Here is a 20,030-nt window from a genome sequence, read left to right on the forward strand (position 1 = left end):
TTCCAAGCAGCAGCCAGTCAAAACAATCCAGGTTTTGCTAACCTGCTTCCTTATGACCACACTCAGCAGAATCAAGACCTTGCCTTTAAAAGGGGGCTGCTGCCCAACATGGGAATTGCCTCTCTACAAGGAATGGCTCACTAGCAGCCGTGCTCAGCCTGGGCTCCTTGAGAGAACGGGAGTCTGAGTGCACCATGGCACCCTTTCTACATCTAGGACAAGAACCCTCCATCTGCCGATATTGGGAAAAGAAAAAAAAAAAAAAAAAAAAAATCCACTCAAATCACTTTCCTGGGATTAATACTCCTGAACAGCCCTGGCTGGAGAACCATTTTATACTGTGACTCAGACATCAAAGAAATGTGCAGCAAGCAAGACATCAGCATGTGGCTCGAGGAGTGATTAACAACCCATGCCCTCAGCTGTTCCAGAACACACCATCTCATTTCCTTTGCAGCGTCCACTGAGAAGTGGCCTCCAATGTCCACCTTCTCCTCCCACCTGCTCAAGATTTCTCATTTCTGTGTCACTATCCAGACATACTTAACCAACTACATTATTTTTTTCAGGCACAGCTGAACCTTATTTCTGTGCCCATTTTTCTTATAATGGCCTCATTTCTCTAGATTCATAGTTATAAACAATTAAGGCTTCACCCACTCACAGCATTAACCTGAGAGAAGACTGGCAAAGCACCACAGCATGAGCAATCTTTTGTTACACAGTCTTCGAGTTTTGCTCTGACAAATATATCTAGAAATAACTCTCCCCTAATAGAAGCCATCAAGGATAGGGGACGAGGCTGAGGAAATATCTTTTTCCCCACTGTCATTTTCATTAGAATTTTGTCCGCTGATTTGGCAGACGACCTATTTTTTCTTAAGGATATAGAAATTTTCATGGCTATAGAAAACATATTAGACTTGTTTCAAGGGAATGATATACAACAAAAGATGAGCATGGGCAAAGGGGTGCTTTCCCGTATATTCCATGGTTTTTTTTTTTTTTGTATGAGTGAAAAAACTCACAGTTGGAAAGCAGCAGGCCTTCCAATATAGGGGCTTGGCAGAAAATATGCCCCTGGGATTTGGGGTTCACTGAAAGCTTTCTTTTCTCCATTAAGGCACAGAATGAGCAATACCCTTCCATTTTCTTCTTGAATTACTGCTGAGCCCATTCTGCTCCTCAGGGAACGTATCAAATTCCTAGCACTGTCTCTTCGGCACCACTGTATCTACAGCAAATTGTGACTCCCAAAAGAGACCCAGTGCTCCCAACCAGACACATTCTACAGGGCTGCTCTGTGAACGTGAAAGCTATCATCCACCTTCTCTGAAAGAGTGACACGGCCAATATCCTCTCCCGCCCACCAGCCAAGTAGCCCTGAAACATGAGCGGGCAAGAGCAGGAGGAGCAGGACGGTCCCTGACAGCACAAATGCCAGGTCACTCGCACACTTACTTGCCAGAGCCTTTTTCCCAGCTGCATGGTAGGCTACAATATACTTCTTCCCTTCTCTGTCCTCTGTTTTTGTCTCTAATCCTGGAAACAGAGATTTAATCGCTTGATGGATGACGGTTCTTTTCTCTTTGGTGTCCTCAATAACCTATTAAAAACAGAAATACCGCGACTACTGATTTAACAAACATCAAATAGGGAGATAACACTAATGAGTCAATAAAAACACGAGTCGTGTTATCAACCATGCGAAGTAACAGAGTCCGTGGGTAGGACTGCTGGATCTCCCAGAGCTCCGTAACGCTGCTCATCTTAAGAGCCTGTTTACTGAGCGTGACCGCCGCCAGGCACAGTACCAAGAACTTCGCAGTCGTCGGCTTATTTAATCCCCATCATCTCCTCACCATGTCATCCCTACACCTGCTCGGAGAGAAGGAAAACGAAGCTGACAGAAGTGAAGGAATGTGTCCCAGCTCACAACTGGAGGAAGGCAGCGCCAGATGTGAAATCCAGGCTGTGAGACTCCAGAGGCGCCCATCACAGACACTGCTGCTCAGGGACTCGGGGCTCCCAGACGGCGATGTCGGCAAGCTGGGCCTTTGGGGGATCACACACTCAACTCTCTGGAACGCTCCAATCTACAACTGCCCCACAGTGAACCCTATTTTAGAGGAATTATTTTATAATGATGTTCTAGCACATTTGTTCATAATAAAAAATAAAATCAACACCAAGAAAATGTAAACTTATTAGTTATAGAACCATTGTTCAGGGCGCCTGGGTGGCACACTAGGTTGAGCGTCTGACTCTCAATTTCGGCTCAGGTCATGATTCTCAGGGTCGTGGGATCGAGCCCCGCATCGGGCTCCAGTTCTGTACTGGTTGTGGAGTCTGCGTAAGATTCTCTCTGCCCGGGATGCCTGGGTGGCTCAGTTGGTTAAGCAGCTGCCTTCAGCTCAGGTCATGATCCCAGCGTCCTGGGATTGAGTCCCATATCGGGCTCCTTGCTCGGCAGGGAGCCTGCTTTTCCCTCTGCCTGCCTGTGCTCCCTTTCTCGCTCTCCCTCTCTCTGACAAATAAATAAATAAAATCTTAAAAAAAAAAAAAAAAAGATTCTCTCTGCCCCTGCCCCCTGCTGCACACATGTTCCCTCTCTTAAAAACAAACAAACAAAAAAAAACTGTTGTTCAATTTCTGAATGTCTCACATTAAGAAAATCTCACACTAAGAAATACATTTCGTATCTGGATTCAACCACCAGAAGTAAAGACTTAAAATTTTTTTACAAAAACAGTATTTATCCTTTATGTGTACAATACACTGTTATTTTCTGTTTTATCGTATTGCATTCACACAGATGTCAGTTAAGTTCTACTGAACTGATTCCATGATCCACTGAGGACTGCAACCTGCAAGCTGAAAAACACCAGGATACACTAAACTACTTGCTAAACTTAGTAATATTTTAGTAAAATTAAAAATGTAAAAGAAAACAAACTACATTTTAATTACAGACATGTGACATTTTCATATTAAAAATGAGTCTAGATCTGGTATTTACTGAGCACTGAGCTGGAATCAAACTTTTGTACAGATGACTGAACACACAGTTAGACTTCAAATATTTGGCAAGTCCGTCCTCATTTTACAAACAAGAAAATGTGCCCAGGCTTTATCTTTAAAGGTAAAAACTTTCAGTAGATGTCGAGATTATAGCTTTTCAGATGACAGTAAATTTTGCTGTCCACAAGGGAAAACACACACTACAGGGTTGAGATCTGCCACTGTGTTGTACAAGCAAGAGAAACCTAAGCCACCCTCCTGGACAGCTCCCCAAAACAGTTCTTTGTTTTCTTTTCGGCACTGCAAGATTTTGTCCATTGGTAAATTCAGTAATTGATGAACCCTAAAACTGTAATATACATACTTTGGGGACATTTCGGTGGCTGGGAAAAAGAGGCAAGGGTTGGGGGCAGATAATGAATTCTGAAAAGTTACAGTAAGCTCTTGTTAACTGGGAGGGATGGAAAGCGGGATTTCAGACAACCCCAAATCAAGTAGGTCATTAAACTATGGTATAAAATGAATTTAACATAAACTTAAAATTCTAAAAATCTTATGCTACAAGACTCTTAAAATCTTGTATCACCTAGAGCTGCGCTATCCCATACAGCAGTCATGAGCTACAGATGGCAACAGAGTCCCTGAATGTGGCTAGTCTGAACTAAGCTATGTTACCAGCATAAAAGAACACCAGATTCTGATGATTAAGCAGGGGGAAAAAAGAATGTAAAAACATCTCATTTGCAAATAAAAATATATATGTATATAGATTACCTGTTGAACTATTCTATTTTTTATTATTTTTTAAAATTTATTCATTTATTCCAGAGAGAGCAAGAGTGGGGGAAAGGGCAGAGGGAGAGGGAGAAGAATCTCAAGCAGACTCCCAGCTGAGTGCAGAGCCCAGCGTGGGGCTCGATCTAATGACCCTGAGACCATGACCTGAGCTGAAATCAGGAGTCAGATGTTTAACTGACTAAGCCACCTAGGTGCCCTGAAATTTATATTTTAAAATGTACTAGGATAAATAAAATATACTGTAAAAATTAATTTCACCTCTGTAAGTTTTTAGAAAGTTTAAAATTAAAAACATGGCACGCATTATAATTCCACTGGACAGCACTAATTAAGAATAAAATTTTCCTAACAAAAGCTTTTGAAAAGGCATCCACTATTGCATTTAGTAGCTCAGCTCTCCTTTTCCTCCACAGTGGAAGCAGACTGAAGTTGAGCAGAGAAATTTCCCTTCTCTTTCCCCAACACCTCTCCCTCTAAAAACCCACCTGAGACCCAGAGGCTGCAGGAGGCAGAGCCAAGGCCACGGCCTCCCTTATCAAGCCACACATCTGATTGTCAGGCTGTCCTAGTCTTTTGGCTACAGACACCATGTGACAGAAAAGTTACTCTATGGCTCCGAACAATACCTTTCTTTGTTGATTTGTGGTCATGTATTAAATTTTCTTAAAACAAAAATGTTAACTTTTTTTGTTATAGTTTATCTGGATACAGGTTATCTGCCACTGACAGAAACATTTTTTAAAAATTTTATTTATTTATTTATTTGACAGAGAGAGAGAGCCAAAGAGCACAAGGAGGGAAATGGCAGAGGGAGAGGGAGAAGGAGACTCCCCTGCTGAGCAGGGAGCCCCATGCCCTAAGGCAGATGCTTAAGTGACTGAGCCATCCAGGCACCCCAATAAAAACATTTTTAGTGTAATGCTCTTTCACATCAAATAGAGCAAGGTCATCCTTTTATAAACTACTATAATTTTTCTAATAGACACTTAGATATGTTCACCCAAAAAGAAGCACTCAAAACCCTAAAGAAACTTTTCCATACATTTTTGTGCTATTTACCTCGATGGCAACACTGGTTTCCTTATTTTTAAAAAGCTGGAGTTCTTCTAAACGCTGCTTTTCTTCAGCTGTCAAAACCGTAAATACATCTTCTGAAGGATCCTTGAAAATAATGATGAAACTCCCAGTGAGTCAAACACAGAATTTAAAGCTGTTAGAGATCTGTATTTCCAGGATCTCCAGGAAATGCTATTTTATACAGAAGGTGACTTCTGCTGGAGAGCTGCTCTTACCTCCTCATCCACCGGGACGGACAAGTCATCCAAATGGCTGATCTGTCCATCTTTTCCTATTTCATGAACAACAAAGTCGGAGTACCTAATGAAAAGGAAACACAAATTTTCAAAGCATTAACATTTTGCTTCCTAGTAATTTTAGGAGAAAATTTATTAACGCCTTGTTGTTGTACAAAACAGGGATTTAAAAAACAATCTTCAGTACAAAATTCACATGGAGTTATTTCGTCTGGTTTCTTAATGAATTCTAAGCCATGGCTTGGCTTTGTATTGGAATGCAAAGGCCCTCTGAACTTCTAGAATATTCTTTCAGAGAAATGCATAAATCAAAGCATAGGAAAGTTACAAAGACAGTCCAGACTAAAGTGAATCCTAAAACATGGGACGGTTAATTAAATCGGAACCCTGTGAGTCTACCATGAACCAACCTGAAGCTTACTTTTATGCTAAATACTCTACACACATTACTTAACATCCTCTCAAAAACCCCAAGGTGGTATTAGGACCCATTTTCTGGAAAAGGCTACTGAGGCTCTGAGTTAAGTAAACGCAGTGACCAGACCAGATTCACACCCAGATCCACCTGCTTTCTACTGTAGACATGGCACATTTAGGTGAAAGAGCTGAGTTTAAGATTTGAAAACCAATTCAAGAGAAAACTTAAGACCATTTACAATAATGTATTTTAAAGAAGTAAACAGCACTCATTCACATATGAGCAAGGCATGCCACAAAAATTATTTTTATTTACTCATTTCATCTTTATTTTTTTTTTAAGATTTTATTTATTTATTTGACAGAGAGAGATCACAAGTAGAGAGGAAGGCAGAGAGAGAGGGGGAAGCAGGCTCTCCGCTAAGCAGAGAGAACCCGATGCGGGGCTCGATCCCAGGACTCTGAGACTACGACCTGAGCCAAAGGCAGAGGCTTTAACCCACTGAGCCACCCAGGTGCCCCTCATTTCATCTTTAAATGGCTTCATCTGCCTATTTAGGCAGCTCTTCTCCATCCCATTCTGTAAGGACCTATTTTATATTTTTATTTTAGCCAGAGGCTTCCATTGAGGTTAAACAATAACTTTGTTGTTTAACCCTTAAACTGTCCCTGCTCCCCTTCCCCCAGGGGACTTAAAAACAAGTCCCGGAGACCAGCTCCAGGTGTGGAGGCCAAGAAAAACAAGGCTGTACCCACCTCGAGTTTAGCGCTGACATAAGTACAGCCATCATGGCAGAGCAAAAGCTGGCACCTTGCCCTGTAAGAGTGGGTTAGCATAAGAATGGCCATCCTGAAGGCTGGGAAGCCATTTTACTGAGCGTCCCTAACCAGCCCACACGCCCATGTAACTTGAGATAAGATAAAGTAGCTAAAACCTGAAAAAACAACTTAATCATATACCACCAGGGAGGTTAGGTGGTGGCACCACAGGGACCAAATGTTGAAGAAAAACAAATAGTTAACTTGCAGAGATCACAATCCTGGGAGACAGGAGTCCTGGTGATTTACAACAAAAAAGGGCTATCTCTTCAATGGCCCAATTTCCAGAGACAAATGGCTCAGTTCCTCAAGGCCTAAGGTCGCCCTCCCCCCCATAAAACTGAAGGAGGCTGAGGCAGAAGGAAATGTAAATAAAGTTAAATTTCTTCTAAACCTAAATCACACTTAACCGCCAGGACGGCGCCAGGGTGATGCCAGGGTGGCAAAAGGTTAAACTAAGTTAAACTGTCAAAGTGGGGCACAAGATATGTCTGTAGCTGTGAAAAAGTGCCTTGAAAATGCTATATAAACCCTTGGCTTTGAGTGCTCGGGGTCCTTGTTGAAACCCGCTCCGCCGGGCGGATACTCGGACCCCAGCTAGCTGGAAATAAACCTTGCTGTGTGACTTGCATTATCGAGAGTGTTCTCTGTCTAGTTGAAGGGTGGTCAACTCCGTACCCTAACAATTCCTTTGTGACCATAAGTAAACAATCCTTGGGGATAGAAAGCTAAATAGAAGAATAAACAGAGGGTGCCTGGGTGGTTTAGTCATTAGGCGTCTGCCTTCGGCTCAGGTCATGATCCCAGGGTCCTGCGATCAAGTCCCGCATCAGGCTCCTTGCTCAGCAGGAAGCCTGCTTCTCCCTCTCCCACTCCTCCTGCTTGTGTTCCCTCTCTCGCTGAGTCTCTCTATCAAATAAACAAATAAAATCTTAAAAAAAAAAAAAAAGAATAAGAAAAAGAAATAGAAGAGCCTTTTGCTGATTTCCTCAAGAAAAGAACAAACAGGATGAAAATAACTTGACACGTAAATAAAAACATACCTTTCTTTCAAGATGCCTGAAAATCCCTGATGAGAACTTACAAACTTGGTGATGCCAACGTCAAGTTCAGTGAGGCCGTGCTTCATCATGTCTGCAAAACTCTCAGCTTCCTCCTCCTCCTCACCCTCCTCTGAAAGGCCATCTTCTTCCTCCTCTTCCTCTTCCTCCACCTGCACATCAGAATTCTTTCTACCTTCTCCGGCACTTACAGCTGTAGGCGGTCCAGGCACATCTACACTGCCGGGAGGACAGACATGCTCCAGCCCATCCTGACCTGTGGTCAGACCGCCATCCAAGACCTTCTGTCTCTTTGCCTCCTCCGCTGGGGCCACACAGTCATTATCTTCGACAGCATGAGACCCACGTTTCAGTGACACACCAGTCACTTCTGTCATCTCCATTTTTAAGGCTCCAAGAAAACATTTAAGAGAACCTTTTGGGAAGGAAGAGAGAGCAAGGAGTAACAATCACTTCTGTTAAGAGGTGTTAAGGGGTGAGTTTCAGCAAACAAAGGCACAATTAACTTTGCTCCTAGGGTCTGAAAACTCATTACAATAATTCTTCCTGATGCTGGCACAGAAAAATGGCACAACACTTGTGCATAGAATTTGAGTGTGTTTCATAAACCTTAAAAAAATGTATGTTCTTTGACCCAGAAATACTACTTTCAGGGAGTATCTTAAAATAACTGAAGGGCTTAAATTTTTTTGTTAAGTGGTTCAAGTTCAGCTGTAAGGATACTCATCTCAGTGCTTTCATATTAGCAAAAAACTAAGAACAATGATGCGTGGGTACATAAACTAAACAGTAAGTCGAAACAGTGTGAATAGAAACTGGGAAAGGTGGTTACTTCTAGGACAGGATATGGGTGGCTGGGCTCAACAGGGTGACCTGCTGTTTTTACTGAAAACCGCAGTCAGGCCACTTGAACTTTGTTTCACGAAGATTATTATCCTTTCAAAAAACTGATTAAACAAAAATAGTGCATAAATACACTTACTGACATGAATGCATACTCGTACCATATTAAAAATAAAAAGCAAAGGGGATGCAGAGTTGCTTACTGGGTACAGAGTCAGTTTTGCAAGATTAGAATGAGCTCTGCATACTGGTTGCACGACAGTGTGAATGTGTGTAACACTGCTGAACTGTATGCTTCAAAATGAATAAGATGGGGCACATGGGTGGCTCAGTCAGTTAAGGGTCTGCCTTCGGCTCAGGTCAGGATCCCTGGGTGCTGGGATCCAACCCTGCGCTGGGCTCCCTGCTCAGCGGGGCGTCTTGCCTCTCCCTCTGCCCCTCCCCCCACTTATGATCACTCTCAATTAAACAAATAAAATCTTATCAAAAAAATGAATAAACTGGGGGGCCTGGGTGGCTCAGTGGCTTAAAGCCTCTGCCTTCGGCTCAGGTCATGATGAGCTGGGATCCAGCCCCGAGCATCAGGCTCTCTGCTCAGCAGGGAGCCTGTTTCCCTCTCTCTCTCTGCCTGCCTGTCTGCCTACTTGTGATCTCTGTCAAAAAAATTAAAAAATAAAAAATAAAAATAAATGAATAAACTAATGTTACATGTTATGTGTATTTTGCCACAATTTAAACAACACAGATTATCATTTAACCAGCCCACACATAATGTAATGAGGGAAAGTCTAAGAAGCCATACATACTTCCCAGTACTGAGCAGCTTGCCAGAGGGGTAACATGTGGCAATCAAAATAAATACATTTATCTAATTTGATCTCACTTGGTACTCTTGGTGAAATAAGGATAAAAGTTTTCCTGTGTTAATTATATAGGGAGATGATAAAATTAACATGCTACAAACTTAGTAAACAAATTCATAAATATAAATCAGCAGAAAATTAATATTTGAAGGTTCTCCAAGGCCTAGTTAATAAGAAACCCAACTACAGAAGCATCTACGGCAGAATAACAACAATGAACTGAAGTTTAAGAATCCACATTTGCAGGGTGCCCGGCTGACTCAGCTGGAGGAACGCGCAACTCTTGATCTCAGAGTCATGAATTTGAGCCCCACACTGGATGTAGAGATTACATAAACAAACAAATATTAAAAAAAAAAAAAAAGAATCCATATTTGATCTTGCTTCATTGTCAAAAATCTAGAATGGAAAGAAAAGTAAAGTAAAACAAACACACACACAAAATGAAAAGAGGATGATGATGACTACAAAAAAAAATGGAAGAAGAGGTACAGAAAGATACAAATAAAATCGGGGCACCTGGGTGGCTCAGTGGGTTAAAGCCTCTGCCTTCAGCTCGGGTCGTGATCCCAGGGTCCTGGGATCGAGCCCCACATCGGGCTCTCTGCTCAGTGGGGAGCCTGCTTCCTCCTCTCTCTCTCTGCCTGCTTGTGATCTCTGTCTGTCAAATAAATAAATAAAAATCTTAAAAAAATAAAATAAAATAAAATAAAATAAAAAGATACAAATAAAATCAATTTCCTTTGAAAGACAAAAATTTAAGTAAAGAAAAATGGAAGAAACTAAGAAACTGGAACAGAAGTCGCCTATACAAAATCACTTCTAATTCAAAGAAGAAAGTATTTACTCCTTATTTGTTCTAAACAAACTGTAATAAAAAAAAAAGAATATGCATTCATGAAATGCTGATGCTAACTCATGCTCACGTTGTCACCAAAGCTGCCCTCACAGAGCCTACAGGCCAGCAAGGAAGACAAAGAGGGCACAGGGGGTCACTCGGGGACTAGGGGAACACACAGAAGATTTCAGAGGGCATTGATGGGCAGGGTGTCAGAGAAGACCCCTCTCCTAATGCAAGACTAGAAATGAACACATGAGCCAAGTTTTGAGGAGAGGGTAAGGTCACAGAAAGCAGGAAGGAGGCTGTTTGCGGGGGGGGGGGGGGGGGGGTGGTAGCAGGTGCAGAGACAAGGAGGCATGGGAGAGCAAGGAGCATGGGAAGAGGCCCAAGGAGCTCATCACACATCATGGAGAGTAAAACACACAGTGAGAGAGTCTGGAGCTAAAGCTGGGGAGTGGGCAGATGCCATACCAGGCAGAATGAAGGGAATTCCATCTTGAAAACCAAACCACCGCTAGACTTTTGAGTTCGAAAGACTTTGCGGCACCTCTTTGAAGAGAAACCAGGGTTAGCTGGAAGACTAGGTAAGAGACTATAGCCAGGGGCGCCTGGATGGCTCAGTGGGTTAAAGCCTCTGCCTTCGGCTCAGGTCACGATCCCAGGATCCTGGGATCAAGCGCCGCCGTATCAGGCTCTCCGCTCAGGAGGGAGCCTGCTTCCTCCTCTCCCTCTGCCTGCTTCTCTGACCACTTGTGATCTCTGTCAAATAAATAAATAAAATCTTTAAAAAATAAATAAATGAATGAATGAAAGAAAGAAAAGAGGCTACAGCCAAGGGGCACCTGCCTGGCTCAGTGGGAAGAGATTGTGACTCTTGATCTCCAACTTGTGAATCTGAGCCCCACATTGGGTGTAGAGATTACTAAATAAAAAATAAATAAAACTTAAAAAAAAAAAAAAAAGAGGGTATAACCGAAATTGAGCCAAGAAATTAGTACAATGTGATCTAAAGCTGAGGCAAGGGCGACAGAAAAGAAGTCTGGATTCCAGGACATTTAGGAGGTGATGGGAACAGGACTGGATGACAAATGTGGGCAGAGAGGAAACACTCCAGGATGACTCAGGTTTTCTGCCTTGGGGACCTGAGAAGACAGGGGAGCTCTTCCTGGCACGAAAACCCCAGGCAGAGGAGCAGGTGGTGGGGAAAGACAAGCCCACTTACAGTCCTGTGGTGTCACAGGTACCTTCAAACATCTGGGAGCCAGGCACCCCCAAACCTGCAACAGCCTCCCAGTGAGGGTACAAAGCCCTAGCTGGTGTGCCAGGATCCACAGGAAGATCCCCAGACCTTCCCAGGCCCGAGCTCTCAGCGGGGAGGAAGAGCAGCCTCAGCAGCCTGGCTTGAGTCGGCAGGATGTCTACCTCCTTCCCAGAACGCCCAGGATTCATCAAGCTCCTTCTCCACAACTGACAGTCAGAAGCCCTGGTGGGAATGTCAGTTACAGCCTCTGCAGAAATGTCCAACCGTCCTGCGTCGGCCCGGCCCATCATCTAGTGGCCACTGTTCCCCACAGGCCTCCAACAACTCACGCCCTGCCCCGGTGGGTGCCTGTTTCCTGCCTGACTGCTCATGAGCTCTCTCCCCAGATATTTTGTAGACTTCTTGCAACAGGTGCTGAAACTGTTCCTCACCTACAGAGATCAAAGACACAATAAATAGCAAATCTCTAAGGAAACAGTGGGCCTGGACAACCGGCCACCATGAACGGCCACTAACATCACAACAAACAGACAACCAGACACACCGCAAGCCCCTGAAAGCACGGGCTGTCATCTGTGAAGTATTCTTTTTTTTTTTTTTTTAATCTTATTTACTTATTTATTTGACAGAAAGAGGCAACCAGAGTGGGAACACAAGCGGGCTTCCCACTGAGCAGGGACACCGATGCGGGGCTCCACCCCAGGACCCCGGATCATGACCTGAGCAGAAGGCAGACGCTTAACGACTGAGCCACCCAGGCACCCCTCTGTGAAGCATTCTTACTGACTGGAACTCAATGTCTAATTGGTAGGTTAGATGGCATACAGAGACAGAAGGTTTTAAACCCCACCACAGGGAGGAACCAGCAAAATTCTGAATGTGGAAAACTCTACAAGGACAAAGACAGTTCCTTCACTAATAAACAACAAAGGGGAAAAAAGGGAGGGGAACTTAACAGATAAACTTAAAAAGAAATGCAATGAGTGGATTCTTCTTTAAATAAGGCAACTATTTAAAAAACTGTTTAGGACAATCAGAGATGCAGAAATACTGGGGATATTTGATGACATTAAGGTAGTATCAATTTTTTTTTTTTTTAAAGAGAGAGCATGTGTATGTGAGAGTTTGCAGAGGAAGGACAGAGAGACTCTCAAGCAGACTCCTCACCCACGTGGAGCCCTACATAGGTCTCTACCCCAAGACCCTGAAATCATGACCTGAGCCAAAATCAAGAGTCAGACAAGAGTTTGACACTTCACTGACTAAGCCACCCACGGGCCCCAGTACTGTCAACTTTTTAAGGTACAATTATGTTACTGTGGTTACATTTAAAAATAGAATTCTTATGTTTTAAAGATACAAAGTGAAATATTTATGGTTGAAAATGATGAAGTCTAGAATTTGCTTCAGGATAATTTACCAGTGACGAATGGAAGTGGAAAAGGTATAGATTTAAAACCACGAAGGTAATTACTGAAACTAAGTGATGGTAACAACACATCTTCTACTTTGAGCTTTTGTTTTTCTTACAAGAAATTTCAAACCTACAAAGTAGAAAGAGATACACAAGCTATTCTGTTCCAATCAAACCACTGATGTTTTCCCTTCTTCTGTCCCACCCTCTGTCATCACCTGTTCTTCCGAGCAGTTCCAAGAAACTGTCTCATCCACCCTCACTTCCTCAAGTGCCCCAAGACTTAGTATCTGTGAGCCACCACTCGACACTCCTGCTCCTTGGTCCTGCTGCATGATCCCTGCTAGACCCCAAGCAAGTACCAACCCTACTGCCTCCGTCTGTGCTCCTGGTTGCTGCTGGAGAAAACCACACCCGATCAGGAGAGTTCCTCTCTTAATGACAGCCATCCCAGGTCAGGACAGGCTTCTCTGAGTCCTGCTGGCCATCCACAAAGAAAACAGGGATTACCTTATCAGAACCACTTCCCTAAATACAGCAACCCTCTTAAAAGAATCCGTGGTCATTTGAACACTCACTCCACCCCCTCCACAAACAGCACGCACCCTGCACCAGGCACCACAAAAAAACATTGTAGCAAATGAAACTACTGCCCCACCGGTTAGCATTCGTTTGAGGGAAGATCCGGCTTCTTCCTCCAACACGCCAATCCAATTGTTTCTTTACAGTTCCTTGATGGCGTCCTTGTGCCCAAACCACAGCTGCGCCATCCTGGCTCTAACTGACATCTTTTCCCAAAGGGACATGGTTCACTGCTTCCCTTCCTTGAAACCCTGCTTCTACTCCTTGCCCTTCTCCTGCCTCTCAAGCTGCTCTTTCCCCTTCCTTCTCTGCTGCCACTTAAATGGGGGCATCTCCAGCTTCCCACCCGTCTTGTTCCCCGCTCCAATTCATCCAGCAGAGACCCCTTTCCAACTTCCTGCATTGCCTGGGGGCCCAAAGCAACAGTGAGGACAGCTAAGCAACTGCAGTGTGTGCAGGACAAACGCATTCAAGCCTCTCCTCGGCCCTATGGCTCGGGGAGGGGGGGGGGTACCCCAGAGATTATGGCTCTGGCTCCAGCTTACCCAGCTCAGAAGAGCTGAACCAAATGCTCAAATTCAACATGCCCTAAACTGATCTCAGCATTTCCCACCTTACACCTCTTACCTCAGGGGATGTTACCACCAAGGTCAGAATGTGGTCATCACCCCAACTCCTTGCTCTCCCCTCTGCCCACATCAGTGATTTCATGCAGACAGTTCTAGAAGGTTTAGAACAGCACTGTTATGCCTACCATCCCCGGAATAAGAATGTAAGCAGATCATGCATATGAAGTATCACCCACGGGTTTCAACCCAGTCTGGGTTCTGCCCTTCACTACATGGTGGCTCGCCCCTCTACAGGCTGAGTTTCTTTCTCTGTAAGGCTGAAAAATGATGACTTGCTCAGAGGTCTATAATAGCTGTTCCCAGTCAACTGTTGGTCATTAATATTAATTATGGATGGTTTACACAGCAGAGCTGTATTGCTGAGTCTGGGGAAAAAACAAAGCTTCTTATGCTTCTTTTGTTCTCTGGGCTAATGATTAAACATGGTTTCCTCCTTCAAATACCATTTAATTTTTTTTTTTTTAAGATTTTATTTATTTATTTGACAGAGAGAGAAATCACAAGTAGACAGAGAGGCAGGCAGAGAGGGGGAAGCAGGCTCCCTGCCGAGCAGGGAGCCTGATGCGGGGCTTGATCCCAGGACCCTGAGATCATAACCTGAGCCGAAGGCAGAGGCTCAACCCACTGAGCCACCAGGTGCCCCCAAATACCATTTAATTTTAAGAGACCCTCATAGCACTGCCAACAGCACCAAATAAACAGGCCTTTAATATTCTTTGGCAGTTTTTTCCTTGATACTTGTGGATACTTGTCTAATCTCTTTTTCTTATTATGTTTTACTGTAAAGACAAGCTCATTAACTAACCTAACTTTTGTGTTCCCAATTATAGTTTTCATTTGTTTTAGCCAATGGCCCTTTCACAGGCATTAATTATTAAAGTATACATAGCACCAATGTCTATAAATCTGTTAATATATATTTTGCTGGGCACTTGGGTGGCTCAGTTGGTTAAGCAACTGCCTTCGGCTCAGGTCATGATCCTGGACTCCCCAGACTCAATCCGATCCGGCATCAGGCTCCCTGCTCGGCAGGGAGTCTGCTTCTCCCTCTGACCCTCCCCCTTCTTACCCTAGCGCGCACACACGTGGGCTCTCTCTCTCTCTCCCAGATAAACAAAATCTTAAAATATATGTATATTTTATATATCATATATATATATTTTGCTAAGTTCTTTCACTGGACCTAGAAGATAAAAACATATTTAACTAGAACAGCTGTGCAAACTTCTAGACTAGGAGAGAGCAAACTCAAATTAGTACCATTTTCATTATCAGGAACTACATAGAAGGGAAGACTAAAATGCAATATAATTTTTAAATGGAGGGAGGGAGGGAGCAGATCCTCTGAACATGGAAGAGGCTGGGAAGAATTCAAGCAGAAGGATAAAACCTCCCTGACTGCCCCAGTATGATTTTCCTAAGGAAATCAGTTTTGCATTCAGGAAAATCCAAATATACATGTTCAAGCACTGTTACCTCACAGCTGGAAAAATGACTGGCTTTTTAAGAAGGGGAGGAAAGGTGGAGGGTACAGCTTCAGGAGTTTTTTTAATGGTATTTAAAAAAAATGTTTTTAGGGGCATCTGGGTGGCTTAGTTGTTAAGTGTCTGCCTTCAGCTGGGGTTGTGATCCCAGGGTTCTGGGATCAGCTGCATTGGGCTCCCTGCTCTGCGGGGGGCCTACTTCTCCCTCTCCCACTCCCCCTGCTTGTGTTCCTGCTCTCGCTCGCTCTCTGCCAAATAAAAGTAAAATCTTTAAAACAAAGTTTTTTAAAAAATGTTATGCTGCACAAATACACAATCCAGAACAACGTCAAGTAATAGAGACCAGAAGCTTGATTCTGGAACCAGGAAGAGAATGAATCTACTGATACTTTCCAATGAACTTCAAAGTCCGACACAATTTTTTGAAGACAGGACTAAAAAATGGGTTTTTGTCTTTTTATACTCCAAATGACCCAAATGAGGAATATTACAATTTTAACAATATATATATTTTTTATAATTTGTTAAAAGATTATTTATTTGACAGAGAGACATCACAAGCAGAGAGGCAGGTAGAGGGGGCGGGGGAAGCAGGCTCCCCGCTGAGCAGAGAGCCTGATGCGGGGCTCGATCTCAGGACCCTGGGATCATGACCTGAGCCAAAGGCAGAGGCTTTAACCCATTGAGCCACCCAGGCGCCCCTTAACAATATTTTAAAGTCTTTTTCATTAAGATTAGATTCACCAATAAGCTTCCTTTACACCCACAACAAAAAATGTTTAGCATTCTCAAAATTGTAATACAACACTGATAGTCCCTTAACATATTTCCTGCAAAGTGAACATCTTAAAAAAGCTGTATTAGTCTTAATTCTATGTTCAGAATACAACATCCACGTTTTAAACACATCCATCCTCTGCAAACTGTCAATAATCCCTTTAGCTCACAATAAACAATCCTTTCCCCAGGGCAGAACACACTACACTCTAACATGCAAAATCATTAAGTCCATCAGATTCATTAATTCCACAAATATCTGTGGACCCCTTATAAGTCTGCCACTAGTCTAAGCACAGGGGGGGAAACGGACAATTTCTTGCCCTAAGTTTACCCTTACTTAAGGATATTATCAATGAATAAAGTAATAATCTCTCAGAAATCTGCATGCAGAATTACAAATAAAGCACAGTAAAGGGAAAGAGGAAGAGGAGTGCTATTTAGTGAACATCTCTGAGTAGGTGTCCTTTGAACCTTGACTGGAAGGAAGAACTAGACATGAAAAGATGCCTGTGGGATGAGTTCCAGGACTAGCACAGGTAAAGGACCTGAGTCAGGAGCAAACTTCGTCAACAGATCAGCTAGACTGTAATTTCTGTCTCCTACTTGGGGGTAAAAGCTATGTTTTATTAATACCTGTATCACCCCAGCTTCTACCAAAAGTTATGTGCAAAAGGTTAGGGGTCCCAGGGTGGCTCAGTGGGTTAAGCATCTGCCTTCAGCTCAGGTCATGATCCCAGGGTCCTGGGATTGAGCCCTACATTGGGCTCTCTGCTCAGCAGGGAGCCTGCTTCTCCTTTTCCCTCTGCCTGCTGCTCCTCCTGCTTGTGCTCTCTGTCAAATAAATAAAATATTTTAAAAACAGGGACGCCTGGGTGGCTCAGTTGGTCGGACGACTGCCTTCGGCTCAGGTCATGATACGGGAATCCCGGGATCGAGTCCCGCATCGGGCTCCCAGCTCCACGGGGAGTCTGCTTCTCTCTCACTGTGTCTCTCTCAAATAAATAAAATCTTAAAAAATATATATTTAAAAAACAAAATAAACACACACATAAAACAGAAGTTGTTAAATTAATACATACAGATTGTTGGCTACTTGCCTAATGACTGAACATAATCACTGCCTATCCGTCCCCTTTTCCATATGAGTGTACTGGCTTCTTTTTGACAGATCTGTCAATTGTCAAGGCATCCACAAACCAATGGGGGAATGCCTGTTTTCACAGATCAGACTGGAGACTTGAAACAAAAACCCTTCATAATCCTGTATTTTCGGAATTAAAAAAAAAAAGTGGTCTGACAGAGCGATCAAATATGTGACGAACGGAACTCTCCAAACCCTACTTCCTGGCAGGCACTAATAACTCAGGCAGTAAGGATGTCCTTCGAAACCTCTCAGTGCTGGGCTGGCGGACTCAGCGCGGATGAGTTTTCAACAAGCACAGCAGCACCTACAACATCCACTCATTGAAGACGAACCCGGCGGAGGGCTGGAGATAGGACTCTTCGGCCCCAACTTGCTAGCTCCTACTCTGGCAAACGTGTACTAAAGCAGCAGCTGAGTGCCTGCCTGGCGTGCAGGAGGCTCGCAGTAAGCAGTGATGGATGAAAACGAGGACAAAAGCACGTGGGCTTCACCCCGCAGAAGACCGGCCACGAGAAACACCCGAGCCCTTAAGGCTCCGGGATACAGGCCGGTTTTCTCCCCGGCGAGAAGAGTTTAGGGAGCGTCCTGGACGAAGAAAGGGAGGAGAGGGGCCTGGGCCCGCTGGCTGCCAACCGCACGGGGAGGCGGGAGAGCGCGGCGCCCCCTGCCGACCGGCCCCGGGAGGGGGGGCGGGGCTGGCACCGCGGGAGCCAGACCGCCGGCTCCAACCGCGCTCTCGCGGGCACGGTCCGTAATGGAAGCACCGCGGGCGGTCCGCGGGCTCAGGCCGCGTCCGGGACGCCTTCCCAGTGTGCACTGCCCCTCAGGGCGGGGCCCTGGGGCCGGGCCGTCGGCTAGCCGCGGAGCCCGGGGGCTGCGGCGAGGCCACGCACTTACCCGGGGCCTGGGAGCGCGGGCGCGGCACCGGCCGGGCGGCGAGGGGGCGGGCGTGCTGCTCCGGGCGCAGGAGGGCGGCGGCGGCGAACGCCACTCGGAAGAGCCAGCTGCGGGGGCGTCCCGACATAAGCAGCGCGGCCAGCGTCTTCAGCCCCTGCGCCGCGGAGCGCGCGCGGGGACTAGCCGGGCGCCGAGCTCTCACACGTGCCGCGCAGCGACGCGCCGCCGCTGGTCGGCCCCACCCCCGGGGCGGAGCCCGGTCTCCGCCGTCGGCCCCGCCCCCGCGCCGGGCTCTCTCTGCGAGACCCCGCCCCCTTTCTGCAGCCGGGTGTCCCAGCGTCCTCGCGGAGCTGGGTCTCGCTGGTCCCCTGAGGCCTGGCAGGCTGCGGGTTGGGGAGCTTGCTGCGGCCCATTCGCTTGGGCTTTGAGCCCGGCAAACAGTAATTTCATCGTGCACCGAGGAGTGCTTTACATTGCCTTTAGGACCTTTAACGTGGCCACGGCATTACTATAAGGGTTTCTTCCACATAGTTAAGGCCCTTTTGTGTTCTCCACACGCAACTAACTTAACGAAAATAATAACTTCAGGGACTATATTCTATTCAGGTTCTATATATAATTTCCTCCAAAGTGCAGAGAATCCAACAGAACCATTTTCCCACTTCTTCGATTTACCCCTCCGGCTTGACGGCTCCCCCATAGGATCTGCTTTAGGAAAACTGATCTTTAGCAAGTTTGTGCTTCTGTGAGAAGAAAAAGCAAACCCATTACTCCTTCCATGCTCTTCAAATAGCACACGTTAGCAACCAAACTCGGGCCTCGAATAGCTTTTGCACATTCGATATTTTGCCAGATCTCAATTCTTAGTGAAAAACGGGTGTTATTTCCGAGTTCTTTTTTTTTTTTTTTTTTTTTTAATTGTGGTAAAATACACACAACATAAATTTACCATTTTAACCATGGTGGGGCGCCTGGGTGGCTCAGTGGGTTAAAGCCTCTGCCTTTGCCTCGGGTCCTGATCCCAGGCTCCTGGGATCCAGACCCGTATGGGGCTCTCTGCTTGGCGGGAGGCCTGTTTCTCCCTCTCTCTCTCTCTCTGCCTGCCTCTCTGCCTACTTGTGATCTCTGTCTGTCAAATAAATAAATAAAATGTTTTAAAAAAATTACCATTTTAACCACGGTCAAGTGTACAATTCCGTGTTCAGTGGTATTAAGTGCATTCACACTGTTGAGCAACCGTCCATCTCCGGGACTCTTTTCATCTTGCAACACTGAAACTCTCTACCCAGGAAATAACTCCGTTGTCCCTACTTTTAGCCATGGCAACCACCATTCTACTTTTCATCTGGGTGAATTTTACAACTGTAGGTAACTCATGTAAGTGGAAATCATACAGTATATGTTCCCTTGTGACTGCCTTATTTCCTTACTGTTTATCCATGTTGTGACATGTGTCGGAATTTCCTTCCTTTTTAAGGCTGAATAATATCCCACTACATATTATATAACCACATCTGTCACCTCTTGTCACTTGGATTGCTTTCACCTTCTGGTTACTGTGAATAATGCTGCTATGAACATGGGTGTTCCAATAACTATTGGAGACCTTGCTTTCAATTTTTTGTGGCATATACCCAGAAGCGAAACTGATGTATCATATGGTAATTCTATTTGTAATGTTTTTTGAACAACCCCCACATTGTTTTCTATAGTATCTGTAGACTTGTTTTTAAAATCTGGGTGTACATTATCCATACTCAATATGGACAATTTACTCAGACTGGTAGGATTCTATATTGCCTGTCTCTGAGGTCAGTCACCTCAATTAAGTACAGTACCATGGACTGTTTTGTCTCTAATGCG

At 44.7% G+C, this 20,030-nt stretch overlaps 1 protein-coding gene across 2 annotated transcripts in view; it reads right to left on the minus strand.

The window, feature by feature from the left end:
- Positions 1-18,377, minus strand: part of PUS7 (pseudouridine synthase 7) — a 56,505-nt gene extending 38,128 nt beyond the window's left edge. The window contains exons 1-5 of one of the 2 annotated variants that reach the window (XM_032873340.1): positions 18,168-18,377; positions 7,412-7,844; positions 5,112-5,196; positions 4,879-4,980; positions 1,462-1,606 (exon numbers count right to left, since the gene is read on the minus strand). In XM_032873340.1, coding sequence (XP_032729231.1) covers positions 1,462-1,606; positions 4,879-4,980; positions 5,112-5,196; positions 7,412-7,844; positions 18,168-18,294 — 892 coding nt within the window. In that variant the 5' untranslated portion in view covers positions 18,295-18,377. The remainder of the gene's footprint in view (positions 1-1,461; positions 1,607-4,878; positions 4,981-5,111; positions 5,197-7,411; positions 7,845-18,167) is intronic. The other variant, XM_032873341.1, reaches the window with a different exon arrangement.
- Positions 18,378-20,030: the final 1,653 nt, after the last annotated feature.

This window comes from Lontra canadensis, unplaced genomic scaffold (genome assembly GCF_010015895.1).
Source record: "Lontra canadensis isolate GAN:19392208 unplaced genomic scaffold, GSC_riverotter_1.0 scaffold48, whole genome shotgun sequence".
NCBI classification, from domain to species: domain Eukaryota; kingdom Metazoa; phylum Chordata; class Mammalia; order Carnivora; family Mustelidae; genus Lontra; species Lontra canadensis.